The sequence below is a fragment of the Cynocephalus volans genome, chromosome 3 (genome assembly GCF_027409185.1).
Source record: "Cynocephalus volans isolate mCynVol1 chromosome 3, mCynVol1.pri, whole genome shotgun sequence".
NCBI classification, from domain to species: domain Eukaryota; kingdom Metazoa; phylum Chordata; class Mammalia; order Dermoptera; family Cynocephalidae; genus Cynocephalus; species Cynocephalus volans.
In genome coordinates this window covers 95,525,610-95,542,523 of record NC_084462.1, presented here as the reverse complement: position 1 = coordinate 95,542,523, position 16,914 = coordinate 95,525,610, and the positions used below count along the sequence as shown (strand labels likewise).

At 40.5% G+C, this 16,914-nt stretch overlaps 2 protein-coding genes across 15 annotated transcripts in view; both read left to right on the top strand.

The window, feature by feature from the left end:
- MGA (MAX dimerization protein MGA) overlaps positions 1 to 8,854 on the top strand; it is a 143,723-nt gene extending 134,869 nt beyond the window's left edge. For all 7 annotated transcript variants that reach the window (XM_063088805.1, XM_063088804.1, XM_063088807.1 and 4 more), the window contains exons 20-24: positions 1,158 to 1,364; positions 2,223 to 2,334; positions 2,699 to 2,932; positions 4,011 to 4,184; positions 5,121 to 8,854. In XM_063088805.1, the coding sequence (XP_062944875.1) occupies positions 1,158 to 1,364; positions 2,223 to 2,334; positions 2,699 to 2,932; positions 4,011 to 4,184; positions 5,121 to 6,388 (1,995 nt within the window). In that variant the 3' untranslated portion in view covers positions 6,389 to 8,854. The remainder of the gene's footprint in view (positions 1 to 1,157; positions 1,365 to 2,222; positions 2,335 to 2,698; positions 2,933 to 4,010; positions 4,185 to 5,120) is intronic.
- Positions 8,855 to 13,076: 4,222 nt separating this feature from the next.
- MAPKBP1 (mitogen-activated protein kinase binding protein 1) overlaps positions 13,077 to 16,914 on the top strand; it is a 49,028-nt gene continuing 45,190 nt past the window's right edge. For 7 of the 8 annotated variants that reach the window (XR_010022943.1, XM_063090508.1, XM_063090507.1 and 4 more), the window contains exons 1-2: positions 13,091 to 13,563; positions 13,723 to 13,940. Coding sequence is in view for 7 of the 8 variants with exons in the window: in XM_063090508.1 (XP_062946578.1) it covers positions 13,824 to 13,940 (117 nt within the window). In the remaining variant the exon portion in view is untranslated. Of the gene's footprint in view, positions 13,564 to 13,722; positions 13,941 to 16,914 lie in introns of all 8 variants that reach the window. The other variant, XM_063090505.1, reaches the window with a different exon arrangement.

Sequence of the window (16,914 nt, the reverse complement as noted above, 5' to 3'; positions counted from 1 at the left end):
TACAGATGGCAAATTGGGAGATGAAAGATGGAAGAAGAAATAAAGGGAAGGAGATAGGTGCTGTTATAACCTCATTTTACAAAGCAGAAAGGCAAGATATACTGTTTATTGTCAGAATGATAAATTAAGATTAAAACTTGTATTCAGGGTGCTAAGGGATCAGTAGAAGAACTAAAACTAGTGATAATAACTGTGAGGAAGACAGAGTGGCAAAATGTAAGAGTGCTGTGAGCTGAGTCCTTTTCTACATAGCAAGAAGTCAATAGATAGCACTGAAAATGGAAAAGAATAAGCTATTTTTGACTAAGATACAGACTTAAGAACCAGAGGAAGCCACTAAAAGAATCAAAAAGTGGTTTCTGAGTATCCAGGTACAGGTACCAGGGCACAGTTGCTTTTCATGATTAAGTTTTCATATATTTTAAACACTGTATGCATCTATAAAATCTTAATTAGAAATTATTTTAAAAATTGAAATAGAATTAATAAGATAGAGAAAGGAGGCCTAAGGCATCCTGTAGGTCAAGAAAGACTTTCCTGAAAAAGTGCAAAGTTTGAGTTTTAAGTGCTAGGTATTAAATGTTAAGGAGGATTGGGTTGAAGGAGGGATGAGTAATCCAGGTGCAGGCAAAAGCCTGTGTAATGGCAGGGAGGTGTGGGATTGCATAGTGTGTTTTGGAAATTTCTAGCAGTTAGGAATGGTTGGAGAGAAAGGTAATTTAGAAGAGTGGCAGTTGATAACTTTATCAAATTGTGAAGGGTATTATAGTATTAAAAAAAATTTTTTTTAAAATCTCTTTCCACCAATGAAAATTTTGTTGATTTTTCTCATGTAATTTGTGTCATGAAAACAAATTTTAATAATAAATTATATAAATAAACTTTTGTAGAACACCCCCCCCCCATTCTTCCTCATTTGAGAACCACTGAAATTTGAGCTGGGAAGTGATATCACAGTAGCATGAATTCGAATTTACACTATTGATATTAAGTTAGATTTGGAGGAAGATAGACTGTTAGTAAGGTACCAGTTGAGGGGCTGTTATAAATGCCATACAGAAGACGATGCATGCCTGAAATAGAGCAGTGCCAACTGGGATGGAGGAGGTGGGCAGATATATGTGAAAGATGTTTAAGAGGCAATCTTGTTTGGACAGGTTCCACCAGTTTCTCTAAAACTGAAGTCTGATTACTGGAGTGACAAACTACAGAAAGAAGCAGAAGCTTTTGCTTATTATCGCCGGACACACACTGCCAATGAGCGGCGGCGGCGCGGTGAAATGAGGGATCTCTTTGAGAAATTGAAGATCACATTGGGATTACTTCATTCTTCCAAAGTTTCCAAAAGTCTCATTCTTACTCGGGTAAGTGTTCTACATAAATGATAAATAAGAGCTTGACTAAGAGAATCTTAGAGATACTGTGAGCAAGGAAATCTTTTACCTTATGAGAGAGATTGAAATAGAACTACTTGTGTTTAACAATTGAATATGAACTGGTAAACACCCAATAAATTCTTCAGGGGGAAAAATTATGTTGAGTCAGAGCTTTTCATTCAAAGTCAGGTTCTTATCTGGGAGAGCTATCCTTCCTTCAAAAAAAGTTAGAAACTTTGGTTAACTCCGTTAACTACATTCTTTTTACAATGGTGTCTTCATAGCGCTTTAGAACAGTTTATCACAGTGTAAAGCATAGCATAAGTGATGTTTTAACATACTTAACAGTTGCCAGTCATTTAAAAAGAAAATCTGAAAATATTGAAGCTAGTAGAAGTTTTAATTTTGCACATAGAATATGTAAGGTAATTTCATTTAAATTGCTTTTAAGTAGAAGTTGGAGGAGTATTGGGTAGTGTTCATACCCCTGTAGAGCAAAGTTATTTTAACCAGATTTTACTTAGACTAGGAGATGATATTAAAGTTGATTTCTAAAATCGAAGCACAACACAAATATTTTGTATTTCCTTGCAGAAATGGAACACCTGTTACCACTCAGTGATGCTCTTTGGAAATAATCATGATCTATGTTTCCTAAAAGTATAAGCCAGAAAACCTCCTCCAATTTAACAAAAATAATGTCTGACACATCAATAATTGTTTTAAATGGCATTATAAAGTTCTCTAAAATACTAGATTAATATTTTTTTCATTAAAGTGTGTAGGCTTTGCCAGTTTTTAGAAAACAGTGGATCAGTTAACATAATATTGCTATCTCTATTCTAGGCATTCAGCGAAATTCAGGGACTAACAGATCAGGCAGACAAATTGATAGGGCAGAAAAACCTCCTGACTCGAAAACGGAATATTCTGATACGGAAAGTTTCATCCCTTTCAGGTAAGATATATAAATGATCTCTGGTAAAGAGCATAATACCAGCTTTAGCAAGGAGAAATCCTCAGTAGAGCTTTCAAATACTACTTTAAGTCTTGTCTCCCAGAGTTTTTATTTATTTATTTGGGTTGCTGGCCGGGATGGGAATTTGAACCCTTGACCTTGGTGTTATCAGTACCATTGGCTCCCAGAGTTTATAGCAGTTATATTTTGACTGAGTGGGTCATATCTTCTGAATTGTAATCACTCTTGCTTTCCATAGTTTCGGGGAATATAGTTAAGTCAACTGGATTTCAGTTGACACTGTTTCTCATTATTATATGGGGTTGTGCAAGAGTGTGATAATGTATTCCATTTCAACCTGTAGGTAAGACAGAAGAAGTGGTCCTGAAGAAGCTAGAGTATATTTATGCAAAACAACAAGCACTAGAGGCACAAAAAAGAAAAAAGAAGATGGGATCAGATGAGTTTGATGTGTCTCCCAGAACTAGCAAACAGCAGGAAGGATCTTCTACATCATCTGTAGATCTTGGACAGATGTTTATAAATAACAGGAGGGGAAAACCTTTGATTCTTTCCAGAAAAAGAGACCAAACCACAGGTAGGAGCGACATTCTTTGCTTTCCTTAATGTAGGTGAATATCAGTTTAGTTTAGTGGACTGAACATCTTCTCTTGGCCATAGTTTTAATTTTAGTTAAATGAATTACAGATAAATTGTGTAAAAAGGAGTATTAACTACATTAGATATCAGTTTCTGGCTTTACACACTCAAGCAAATCCTGGGAAGTTACCAGTCATGGTAACAAGTCCTACTTCTGATAACAGTCTACAGTCTTGTATTTTTAGAGAGTAATTTTTCAAGCTGCCATTTTTACAGACTTTATACATAAACATTTGATTTCTCTGCATTTCTGCTGGCGGGTTGAGGAAGTTTGGGTCTAGCTGAGACAAATAAATCGGAAACTTTTAAAAGTTTTAATTTTGTTGAATCAAGCTCTTTTTTTAAAAAAATCAGATTGCCTATTAATGTGTTGCTATTAAGGAACAAAGTATATGGGTTTTAAGTTCTTTCTTCTATCTTGGTTTTAGAAGTGAAGCTATAATGATTTTATGCTACTTATATCTTTAGAGAATGATGTATCCCTCTTTACTTTTTGGGTTGCTCAGTGTATGAACCAGAAAGTCTGTTTTTATATCAAAGTAAGAAGGTAGTGATGGATACTAAAACATGAGTTAGTTTTAACATTGCAGAATCAAATGTTGTTACTTCTAAGAAAGGAATTTAATGACCTTTTGTTCCAGTCCACTCATTTAACAAATGGGAAAACTGAGGCCTAGAAACTTAATTTGTTAGAGCTTAGGGATAGAATGTATGCCTTCATCCTGACTATTAAGACTATCAGAAGCATTCCATCGAAAAAGTGGTTCCACAGCTTTGTTCCTCAACAAATAAGAAATTCTCTACCTTAGGAGAACTTAGTGGACAGGTGAAAAGTGAAAAGTGGTTTACTCAGTGAAAAGTGGTTCAAAAAAGTTAATTCTAGGTTGAGTTTCTTTAATTAAATTTGAAATTTACTTTTTACCTTCTAAGTTAGAATATGGTTTTAGGGATATCTCCCAGATTCCAGATTAATTGAAGATCTTTTATCCATAACTAATTTCTGATCTTTCTTACAGAAAATACTTCACCCTCTAACACTCCACACACCTCTGCCAACCTCGTGATGACTCCACAAGGACAGTTGCTCACCTTAAAAGGTCCCCTATTCTCAGGACCAGTGGTCACTGTTTCTCCTCTCTTAGAAACTGATCTGAAGCCTCAGGTTGCCAGCAGTGCTATGGCTCAATCAGGTATGTTGTAAGTGTTGTCCTCTGAGTAGTAAAAATGTTATCCCTTGTATCTCACAATGACAGAGGAAGCCTTTGAATGTGTTCTATAATGATAAACATCTATTCGGTTGGCATTTGCCTTGGTGAAAGATGACTCTCTTTTTAGAACATGTTTGGCTTCATCTGTGATATTGATTGGTATGCTTTACCTGGGATTGGAAACTATTTTGTAAACTCTAGTTATTTCTAAGTGGGAGAAGAATTGCAAAGATGTCTAAGTGAAAGGAAGATGTTGAGGGTTCAATGTCTTAGTTATTGGTGTTGATAATAGTTTAACAATTTTGTGTTGTATTTAGAGATGGTGCACTCCTGCATTACCAGCCTGATTCATTTTGAGTGCCACTCCCTTTTGGGGTAGGGTAAAGTTGAAAAGGAAGTCTCAGTTTGATGATATAGGTTCTAGGCACCTAAATTTCTGTTAAAATAAAAGGGTATCCTTACCAATATTAAAATCCTAGACACTTTGTTGCCATTGCTAGCCAACAGTTCCTTGTCTCTACCCGCTGCCACTCTGGAGGGCTCATCCTTTTCTCTCACATCTTGCCTGTAGGACTACATTTTACTCTCAAAAGTAGTAGTTAATTGGGTGAACAGAATCAATATGCATTTCTGCCTCAGGACAAGAATTAACTTGGGGAGCATTATGATTAAATGGAACTTTTGTTAATGATGAAATATTAGTCTTTTGGTCGGATTTTACTTGACTATTTTCTTGTTAGGTTAGGTCCATAATTTGAAGAAATGTTCTTTAATCTTTTTGATAAAAGTAGACTGGTGAATTCTGACTACAACTGCCTAAGATGGTCATTTGGTATAATTGAGAGAGAGAGAAAGAGATGCTTATCACTGTAGATCTCAGTGAATTTTTCTTTTCTTTTTTAAATTTTTCTTTTTCAGAAAATGACGACTTATTTATGATGCCACGAATTGTTAATGTGACATCATTGGCCACAGAGGGAGATTTGGTAGATATGGGTGGCAGCAAATATCCTCATGAAGTTCCCGATGGCAAGCCACCTGACCACCTGAGAGAAACCATAAAGAATGAAGATAACTCCTTAGAGGATTCAGGTAGAATCCCTTCCAGAGGAATCCATAGAGATGGCAGAGTGGCATTGGGTCCAACACAGGTTTTTCTGGCAAATAAAGATTCTGATTTTCCACAAGTAGTTGATGTTTCTAGTATACAGGAAGCACAGGAATTCTTACCTAAAAAGATTTCTGGTGATATGAGAGGGATTCAGTATAAATGGAAAGAGAGTGAATCTCGACTGAAGTCAAAGGAGTCTCCATTTCATAAATTAAAGATGAAAGATCTCAAGGACTCAAACATAGAGATGGAACTGAGGAAAGTAGCATCAGCTATAGAGGAAGCAGCACTCGATCCCAGTGAACTGCTAACTGGCATGGAAGATGAGGATGATACTGATGAGACACTCACTTCACTGCTCAATGAGATTGCCTTTCTCAATCAACAGCTAAATGATGACTCTGTTAACCTGGCTGAACTTCCCAGCTCTATGGATGCAGAGTTCCCAGGGGATGGTCGGCGAGCTTTTATCAGTAAGCTTCCTACTGGGAACAGAGCTACTTTCCAGGTTGGCCACTTGGGAACTGGTTTGAAAGAGTTGCCTGATGTTCAAGGGGAGAGTGATTCCATCAGTCCCCTCCTCTTGCACTTGGAGGAAGATGACTTTTCTGAGAATGAAAAACAACTTGCAGAACCAGCCTCTGAGCCAGATGTCCTTAAGATTGTTATTGACTCTGAGGTAAAGGATTCCCTCCTTTCCCACAGAAAAGCTAGTGATGGAGGGACGAGTACTTCTGGTCTACCTGCAGAGTCTGAAAGTGTGTCCTCACCTCCCGTCCTACACATGAAGACTGGTCTGGATAACAGCAGCACAGATACTTTGTGGAGGCCTATGCCCAAATTGGCACCTCTAGGTTTAAAAGTAGCTAATCCTTCCAGTGATGCAGATGGTCAGAGTCTCAAGGTGATGCCTTGTTTGGCACCTATAGCTGCCAAAATTGGGTCAGTTGGACACAAAATTAACTTAACAGGGAGTGACCAGGAAGGCCGGGAGAGCAAAGTGATGCCTACATTGGCACCTGTTGTGGCTAAATTGGGCAACTCGGGGGCCTCACCAAGTTCTGCAGGGAAGTGAACTTGTTTGTCCTCAGGCAGAAGCCAGACTGTGAGGGGAAATCAAATCTCACCTCCTTTCTCTGCAGGCATCTGTTTATTTGTGTCATGGAACTTTGATCCTTGAATTTGATGATGCAGTGGATAATGATGGAGAAAGGGGGTAGGGTGCTGACCCTGGTATAAGAAATACTATGAAATTCTGATCATGTTAAAATGTGTTACCTCACTTTTGGTGCTGGGTCCCCTCGTCCTCTCTAAGAAGGTGATCCATTACTGAACACGAGGTGCCCCCCTCATATCCAAGGAATTCATAAAAAGACTCTGGCTCCATAGTGGTTCCTAGTTCTTCCCCCCAAGAGAAGAAGCTTCTTGAGACTTTGGAGTTGCTATGGATTGAACTGTAGCTGATAGCTGTTGGGTTAAATCTAAGGAATCTGATGAAGTTGTGCAAAGGGATCCAGAAGAGATAGTTTTCAGTTGGTGTTTCAGGAATAGGGAAAGATAAGATGGGTACCATGGAATACCAAAGTGAAGGACTTTATGTCATTCAGCAAAATTTTCTCTTTTTTCATATCCAAAGTAGCTTCCATTCCCTCTCCTTTTCAATTAGAATTACAAATTCAAGCCTTCTGGCAAAGTAGGGATGCTTTTAACTTTCATTATTAAGGTAATTATTTTGAGATGTTAAAAAAAACTAGTAGTTCTCCCCTGTCTTTGTGGGTGTTGAAGAGATAATTTCACAGTGCCAGGGATTTCTACCACAATATTTATTTTGGAGGTAGGCATAGAGAGAGCCCTCCCCCTTTCAGAAATCATATCACTCAAGAGACAGCTAAAATGAAAAGCATTCTCTCCCCAGACCAGAGACAGTGGCCAAAATAAAAAAGTTGTGGGGCTGGATACTTTTCAAATCAAACCAGCCTCCTGGTGCTTGAAGGCTCTTATCTGCACAGGATGTAAAGAAAAGTCACAGTAGGCACTCTTTACCAGGGAAATAAGGCAGTGTTTGAATCACAAGATATATTTTTTATCTGCTGCCATGGATTCAATGATCTGTAGAGCTTTTTCACTCATTAGCTGTCAGGGTATGAAGGACTGACAACCTGTAAAGATAAAGATATTTATATTTTTGTATAGTTGTTTTCATAGATTTCTCAAAGGCTGAAGTTTTCAACCTAGAAGATGAGATTTGTATTGAGTATAGAAATGATGTTTCCTATCTAGTTTGTAAATAATCATGGTGCACTTGAGGGGTCTGTTGGAAACTCCTGGGGGCAAGAATCACTATTCTGAAAATGTATAGACTGGGATTTAGCTGCTGCATTTTGCCTTTCTTAAATAATTATATTTTGGAATGTAACCCCTGTTCTGTCTTCATTGACAGGATTTGCTTGTGTTGTAAAACACTAACACGAAAGCTTCCAGTGCCTGGGCTGTGCCTAGGTGAGGCTATTTCCTCTATATCCCCTGCCTTCTTTATCTCAAAATCCCACTCAGCATATCCTCAGACCTAGGTTGTGAGACCAACTTTGGAATGGATCTAGTCAGTGAATTATTACTTCCATGTTTGGTTCCCTTTCTGTTAACTCTGGTAATCAACAGATTGAAAAGGGTAGAAAAACTTCCTCTGTAAATTGCAGTGGGAGCAAATTGTTTTTTGGTTTTGTGCTGTTTGCCTTTCTAGACCTATTCATCAACACTTCCCTCCTCTAAAGGTTACTGAAGAAGCTTGAAGTAGGTAGAGTGCTTCTCAGCTTCTCATTATCCCTTCCACCTCTACCCAGCAGATTTCATTCAATGCCTTAGCCAATGAGTCCAGCACCTGTTTTTCCTGCTAATAATTGTCCTTGGAGATGCTAGTACTTTACCCAAGTATAGCAGTTTCCCATTATTTCCTTGCTTGCCTCTTCCCCACATTTCCTCCTAACTTCCCAAGGCTTGTCTTGTGGTGTTTAAGGGTCAGCCAAGGATCAGGCAAGTGAGTGAACAATCCTCAGGAAAAGAATGACCATTTTAGCTTCTGAACACTTCCCTTTTTAAAAAGAAAATAGGCAAAGAGGTGGTAATTCCAGATTGGAGGATATTTGACTGTTTATGAGAGATATACAAAGATGGAAATTAAGGATGTTTCCAGGTGTGTTCAGGGAAGGCCACAGATGTCATCACAAATCCCCAAGACACAGTGTTCTTAAGACCTCTTAGAACTAGGAGTTGTCAGGGCTAATTTGAGGGGGACTCAGTCTTCAGAACAGTCCTGCAGTCTTGGCAGAAATCTAAAATCTCAAAACCTTTTATCCTTTAACCTTACTGCAGGAGAAACTGATAAAGTTACATGTGTGATTATGAAAGGTGAAGTTGAGTGAGAGGAATTGAGAAACCTGGAAGAGAGAGCTCTCACCCTAACTATAAGAAGCATGATCTCAGTAGACCAATAATTCGCCTTTTTATACATCTGTAAATAAATGGAATGTTTTTAAGAATATAATTATGTCAAATTTAGCATTTTCTTTTATATATTAAATATATATCTTTCCTTTTCTGCTTTTGAAAAGTAACTATTTTTTTAGAAACCTAAGAACAGAAGACGTTTGGCAATTGAAAGAGAATGTATAAACCTGAAATAAATCAGTTATAATAATTAAAGCAGGTCTTGGTGTTGGGAGGTTTGTGCCGAGTTGGAGTAGAGAATTGTAATGCCCTGAGACACATTTGAGAGAGGTTCCACTGAAGTAGTGTTAGCATAAGAGTTCCTTCTTGTTCTCAAAGTTTCTGACATGCTATTTGGGGGAGGTTTTTGGTGTCCTACTCCTTGTATCATGTTTTAAGTGGAGGCTTCGGAATTTTGTGCAACTTGATGGCAAGTATTTGTCTCAGAAGTCATTCTGCATAGACGAAAGGGTAGCCTCATAGTACCAGTGTGTGCAAGGCAGTTTACCTGTTACCTTGGAGAATAATGGTTTAAAAACACAATCTTAGTGGCTAAGGACCATGGGTGTTCTTAAGTCAAGATATATGGTAACTAGTTTCATAATTTACGAAAAAATTTAATTAAAGGAATCCATTAAACATTGAGCTGCTCATTATTTAAGGTCACTAACAGATGAAAGTTCAGTCATATAAGCTTCATAAAAATTGTTCATTTTGCATAATTTTATAGTACATGCAGTTGTTTTTTTCTAGAATTATGTATGAAATACCTGATGCTAAGCATCTCTATAACATGTTTGAAAATGTTATCAACACAGAAGAAAGGAAGACAAACATATTATTATTATTATTATTATTATTTTGTTGTTGTTGTCATTTTTGTGACCGGCCGCACTGCGCTCAACGGCCATCCTTATATAGGATCCGAACCCGCGGCGGGAGTACTTCTGGGCTCCCAGCGCCACACTCTCCCGAGTGCGCCACGGGGTCAGCCCCAAACATATTATTTTGAGAAGAGTTTAGTAGTATAGGATTTTTTTCCCCCTAACATACTGGTTGAAATATTTGAAATGGAATGGGGTGAGGCAAATTGAGAGGTAAATGCACTTTGAAGACAGGTCTAGAAAATAATGATAGCCCTTGTCCCTCCCAGAATTAAAAAAAAACAAAAACAAAAAAACGTTGCACAGTGTAGGCAGCACATTTTCAGGTACTTTTGTAGAGACTGATGACCAAGAATCAGAATACATTTCCTGTATAGAATTGTTGGTTTTGAACAAAGTGCTGTAAGAGCATCAGTACTTACATTGCCACTAATGAAATTTTACATGGATGTGAATGGCTGGGTGCAGAGAAAATTAAAGTTGAGGTATTCACTCACTGCCAGTTGTAGGAAAAAAATCAGTTAATGCATTTTTGAAATACAAGGAAATAATTTGGTATATAAAACTTTTCAACTGAGGCATAACTATAGTGTATTAAATATGATTGAACTGCTCTACAAAGGCATGTAAGTGTTGAGTATTAGTGATAGAGAGGTGTGTGGAAAGGTGGAAAGGCTAAACCAGGAAATAAGTTGGAAATTTTGAGAAAAATCCAAACTACTAAATTCTATCGTTGCAAACTCTGGTGGTAGAAGAGATTTTGTTAAACAGGAAAGCAGCCTTAGAAACATCGTTTTGAGATTCATCCTGTTTCCAACTGCAGTCATTGGTCTCAGCTGTCTCATAGTGCCTTGCATGTAAAAGGTGCTCAATATTTGAACTGATGAGCAAATGTTTATTATAATCCTGTTAGTTTTCCAGAATCTTATAATTCTACTTATTTGCATAGTAAGCCTAGGGTGAGTTAAAAATTTGATCTAATGAGCATAGTGCTAAATAGATAACTGTATAACATCTATTCACAGACATCTAAAGTTTTAGAATCTGATACCATGTATACATGTTTTGGACCTATACAAGCAGAATAAAAAGTGAAATAGCATATGTATAGGGGCCAACTTATATAGGGGTCAACACCATCTTGGAAGGTGGGATGGCAAGTATTTGAGTAGAGAGAAGGGAATAACACTTCTATTCACAGTGGACCTGGGACTATTTTCTAAGGAATTAATTCGTGAAGCACGGAAACAGTCTGCAGCTTGTGCCCATAATGGTATGTTAAAGGCCACATGGTACCTAGACAATAAAGTTTGGACTGAATTGTGGAGAATTAAAAATGTGTGGTTTTGGCCTTAGACTGGAAGTATCCAGACTCAGAAAATTCCCTCATTATGCTGTTCTCAGTTTTTCATCTAAATCATTTTAGGCAGTGAAAAGTATGAACTTGGATTTGCCTCTGCAGCTTCAGCATCAGATGAGGGTAATTGAGGAAACTTTTTTTAAGGGGAATGTAAACCAAGGTAGCTTTGGACAAGAAATGACCAAAGAAATGGACCAGAAATGACTGAGAAATTGCACTTAGTAAACCCATTTACCTGGCCATGAGTGGTTAGGTAAATGAGAAAACACATTCTGGAGAGGATTGGGGACAGCTTGGGCACATTTTTATTCTTTCATGGGTGTGGATGGCAGTTGCTGGGGTCTGCACCACATGAATAAAGACAGCAGGTGGCACCATTTAGCTTTTCCCTTTGGAGAGGTCAAATCAGACTAGCAAGGGGTTGAAGGATCTAACCACCTATTTCATACTGTTGTGGCCAGTGGCTCTTGCTTCTTCCTTCCAGATCTGGGAAATAAATTTGAAAATCCCACTTTATGTTTCATTACATTTACAGTTCATGGTTGAAGGCAAGGAGTCCTCACTCCTGTGGTAGCTATTGCCAGTTGGTCTTCTAAGAGATGATATCCCTGATCTCCATGTCAACCTGTAATTTTTACAAATTTCATTTTTAATACATGACTCCAATACACACAAGCACTTACCTGCTTTGCCACTTGGCTGTACAATGCCCACCCACAGCAATGATGTTAGGGGTTCTTCCCTCTTGCTGACATGTCATCTCCCCCAGGGATTTCAAAGATCTGGATGAGACCGACACATCAGTACTGTTTCTCTGGCTCAAGTCTTTTGGATTAGGCTAACCTTTTCATAAGGTAATTTGAGGTAGTAACTAGGCAGAATGTTGGGACTCCTGGAAAATACACTCTTAGGCTTAGACACCTATGAGATATAAATATGTAATCATATTTCTGTGTATCCCCCCAACCCCCATGAGCTAGAGAAACTATACCACCGAATCTAGTGCCAGCAAGCTTGACAGAGACCTCGGCAAGTAACAGACCAGGGAACAGTTTTCACGAGCAAATTTTGGCAGGATCAAGGAAAAGATCTGGAACAACAAAGTCCTGGTTTACTCTGGGTGAGTGAGCGTGGGACAGAGGCTAAAGAATCCATGAAACGGCGGTATTTAAAAAAAAAAAAACTCGTGGAAAAAATGAAATTAAAAGATAATAGGAAGGCTGGCAGGTTAGCTCGGTTTGAGGACGGTGTTATATAACACGAAGATCTGTGGGCTTGGATCCCGCACCGCCCAGCCGCCAAAGGGAAAAAAAAAATCTTTCCATGAAATTTTTGAAGACCCCCTCGAATATCCCACATCCTCATTCACTTGTCTTTCCTCTTCCCTCTTCCCCCCACTTCTAAAGCTCTATTCAAAGCCACCACCTCCTTCCCCTTTTTCCATCATGACCAATCAGGCTGCCCAGTTCAAAACAGCGATTGAATTGGGTTACTCGGAAGAATCCTTTCCACGTGGGTCAACGCTCCCGGCTGTGTACGAGCAGAAACTATTCCCAAATCCCAGCTCTTGGGGTCGATGCGAGCAGAGCTTTTTGGCTGTACCTCAATCTTGTTATTCTGAGCTAGGAGTGAGTTTCTGCTGTGGTCCCTCGGGCCTATCAAAAGCTAACCTTAGCACCCTGTGGGCGTGGTTATCGCCTTAGGGCTCCGGGAAGTGCAGTTCTCGGGGACACCAGACACAATAATACCATAAAAGGGTTGGTTGTCTCAGTTCTGAAGCCATGTTCTGTTGCTTTTCCTCTAAGATCGGTACCCACAATTATATTACGCGGAATCCGTCGTTCTCAAGTACCCAAATCTTTTGCTTCCTAGGCCCTTTTATTGGCTCCGCCCCCGTTAACCTTGCTCGCGCTCTCTGGAAACGCCCTCCTAGCTACAGACCACACCTCCTCGCGTCGGCTCCGCCTACCCAGCACGTAGTTTGTCTCAGGCGGTAGTTCGCGTTTTGAGCCACTCGTCACACCATAGCTGCGGCTGCCCCTGCCCGGACGGAGCTGAAATCGCGGAGCGGGATGCCTGAGGGCGCTGTGAGCCAGGCTGCCCTACCGCCCCGGGGCTGGTGAGGCTGGACCCAAGCGGGGGCGTTGACGAGTATCAGGGGCTTCTGAGGCGGGTGAAAGAGAAAGGTCCAGGGCCCGTGTGGAGGGCAGAAAGCGAGCTCCGGAGGGTCGGGGGAAGGAGGCTGCCGTGGCAGAACGGGTTGCTGGGCCACAGCGAGCCCCGCCGCGCCGAGTGCCCCTGGCTGCTAGTGCAGGTACCCAGGCCCGGTGAGGAACTCGCCGGTGGCCTCGGCGGCCTTGTCACTTGGACACCGCAGTTGCCGTGGGAACATCTGGGAATTAACGGGGACCAGACCGGCCACCAGTCCTACTCGGGCCCAGCCCATCTCTTCAGTTAAACGCTGCTGGCAGGCGTGGCCCTGGCATTTCTTCGCGGCTCAGGATTTTCCCCCTCTTTTCATGGGTGCGTCTTTCCAACATTGTAAGAAACCGCGCAGGGCTTGAAGGTGGGGATGAGGTGAAAGGAGAGGGCAATCAATACCTAGAGGTAAGAGCTGCAGACCCGGGCTACGCGGAAAATAAGACACCTACTGTGATGCTAAGGTGGCCTCTGCCATCTCAGGTCCGTGAGAGGGCATACTGGAAGGTTCCGTGGGAAGGCAGTGCCGCTGTTAAGACAAGTCCCAAGACTGGACCAGAATCTGTCCTAAGGGGCTCCTCATCATGATGGCTATGGAAGGGTCAACGATTACCAGCCGGATAAAGAACCTGCTGCGATCCCCATCCATCAAATTACGCAGGAGTAAGGCAGGAAACCGGCGAGAGGACCTCAGCTCCAAGGTGAGTCCTCATATTGGGAGCCACCTCTTTCCAGCCCTACCCTGACCTCCATGTTCCTCTTTCACCTTACTCTTTCTTGGAAAAGAAGAAAACTAGAAGCTCCTGCTGGCTCTAAAGGGTCAGATGTAATCTCTGCCCCGCAAGCAGGCAATGATTTGGTTTTAGGTTGAAGGAAAAAGAGTAGTAGGGATGGGCATGCTGAGAATAATCCCTGAGAAGAGGTGAATCGGAGGAAGGCAACCTGGGTTCAGTCGTGGCCTCACTACAATGTGTGTGCTTGGGGAAGCCAGTTGATATGCTATGACTCAGTTTCCCTTCTTGGAAGAGGATAGTGGAACCACACACCCTTTGAAGGGCTGAGCTGTGACTAATGTGGCTGCAGGTGTTAATGTAACAACTGGGGTTATGTAAGACTGTAGTAGCAGAAAAAAAAAAAATCTAAAACACCTAGTCTGAAGAATGTTTGGTAATCGCTTTTGCCTGAGGTCAAAACAAATTTATTTGCCTCTCAAGAGACTTAATTTAACTGGATCTTCTTGGCTACTTAGGAATGATAAAATGTAACGAGCCAGATGTCTGCCAGTGCAACAGTTCTCCTTGTTTTGTCCTCGAACATTGCTTATCTCATTCACTATATGTCAAGGGCTACATCCCACCCTGCTGCAAATGTTCCTCAGAGGCATAGTCTCTTTCCATCCCTTGGCTTGTCTGGGCTTTCGTCCCTAAGCTTTATTCAACTTTGTTGAACCCCACAACTTGGGTAATACAAAAGTTGACTAAAAATTTTTTTAATCCCTTGAGAGAATTCAGGGCTTTGTTCTCACAAGGTCAGATTAGATTTTGTGTCTTATTAGCAGCCTGTAAACACAGTAGCCCAGTTGGTACAGGATTGCTACTGGGAGAAGCATTTGAGACAGCAGCATTTTATTGCCTTGTCTGTATTTCTTCAGGGAGGAGTAAACTGGGTGAGGAATGATTTAGAGTGCTAATGTACGACATGGCAGGGTTCTGGGAGGACATAGTTCAGATCCCTGTTCTTTAGCAGAACCTTAGTTGGATTTGGTAAGAAGGTGGACAACTTTCCCATATATTTCAACAGAGATTGTATTGAATCAAAATTTGCTATGAGGTTCCATGGCAGTGAAGATTGAGACCATTCCAAGGACTCCTTAATCATTGTTCCTGTTCTCCAGAGGCAGGAGAAAGAGGCTGAAACTTAGAAACTGTCTTATATATTACTCTGTTCACTCATTCTTAGTATTACAAATGCTCATATTCTTGGCTGGTAACTTGGCAATGACCACCACTATTTAAGCAGTCTTTCATATCTTTGGCCTCTTTTACTGGCCAGGAAAGGTATATGTAGTAGAAATGTATAATGGGAGTTTAGTCTTCAGAGTTAATACTTATTGTAATTTTGGTCTAGAATCCAAAAGGTACAGTCACCATTATTTAATATTTCCGATGTCATTCGTCATTAATGCATTCAACAAGTATTTGAGTGTTTGAGTGCCTATTAGGTATGGAATCAGTGGTTAATAAAGCATTATCCTTGCCATCAAAGAGCTTGTGGCAAGTCAGACATGTAAACAAATAATTACAACATGGTGTGGTGAGTGCTGTTCTAGAAGTATGCATAAGTTATTAATGGAAGCACCTGGGAGGGGACCTAAGTTAGTTTAGGGGAGTTAGGAAAGACTTCACAGAGGAAGGGATGCTTGAACTGTGAGTCCTGAGGCTGGAGGAGGAGAACTCTCCAGGAAAACAGTGAATAAAAGGGCACCCCTGGCATCAGTACTTAATATCCCCATTTCAAATAGGAATTCAGTGCTTCAGACTGCTTTAAATGGCTTTGTCTCTCCTAAAGCTGTGGGTGAAGGAATTACTTCACTGAAATTGAGTGACCCTTGAATGGTCTGACAGAGCAAGAGCACTGCTACATATCTTTAGCACCCAAGAGTAGGAGCTGTCTTTATGTACTTAGGACCCTAGAGATGCTTAACTCCTCACAATCTTTACTGGAGACTCTCTACCTAAGACTATTTTAAAAGCTTGCCTTGTGGTAACACATATAGGACCTGGGGTATTAGGCTCTGTGAGTTGCTCTAATATGTGGTGGCTTAGGGTAATAATGGTAATAGAAAACTCTGATTTATGGATAGCTAGTTCTGAAATAAAATTTGAAGACAAAAAGACACATGCCTCTTTTGGGGGGTAAAGAAGAAAGTGTCAGAAGGCCTTTATGTAGATCTTACCGCATATGGCCTCCTGCTTTGAATCATACTGTTCCTTCTATCTAAAGTAGCTTTCCTCAGGGCCGGCCTCGTGGCTCACTCGGGAGGGAGAGTGCGGTGCTGGTAGCGCCAAGGCCGTGGGTTTGGATCCTATAGAGGGATGGCCTGTGAACTCACTGGTTGAGCGTGGTGTGGGCCACACCGAGCCAAGGGTTGCGACCCCCTTATCAGTCAAAAAAAATAAATAAAGTAGCTTTCCTCATCCTTTTCACCAAATTCTGCCCTTATTTTTAGGTCCAATTCCATATTTGCCGGAGCCACAGGGCTTTCTCTGACTAGCCCCACTACCTTGAAGCCAATCTCTAATTGTTCTTTTATGTATGTCTTTATTTCCTAGGGTCAGGGGTCATGTTCTTTATTGCCTTTATATCACACAGTTTAGGACAGTGTAAGATATGCAATAAGTGCTAAAGGAATAAATGAAATAATAATTTCCTGATGTCAAATTTAGGGATAAACTTGGAAGTCCAGAAGAATAAGAAATGATCAGAAAGAGTTTGTGACCCCGTTAGAAGAGAAATCAAAACTAGGAATAATAAAAAGGTGAAAAAGAAATAGAGATGCAGCTTGTTTAGGTGCTAATGGCATAAGCAAGAACGAAGTACACATTTGCAGAAGGTGCACATATGCAGAAAGTAGTGTTCATTAAGGAGAGACCCAGTTAAAAGTATGGTTAAAAT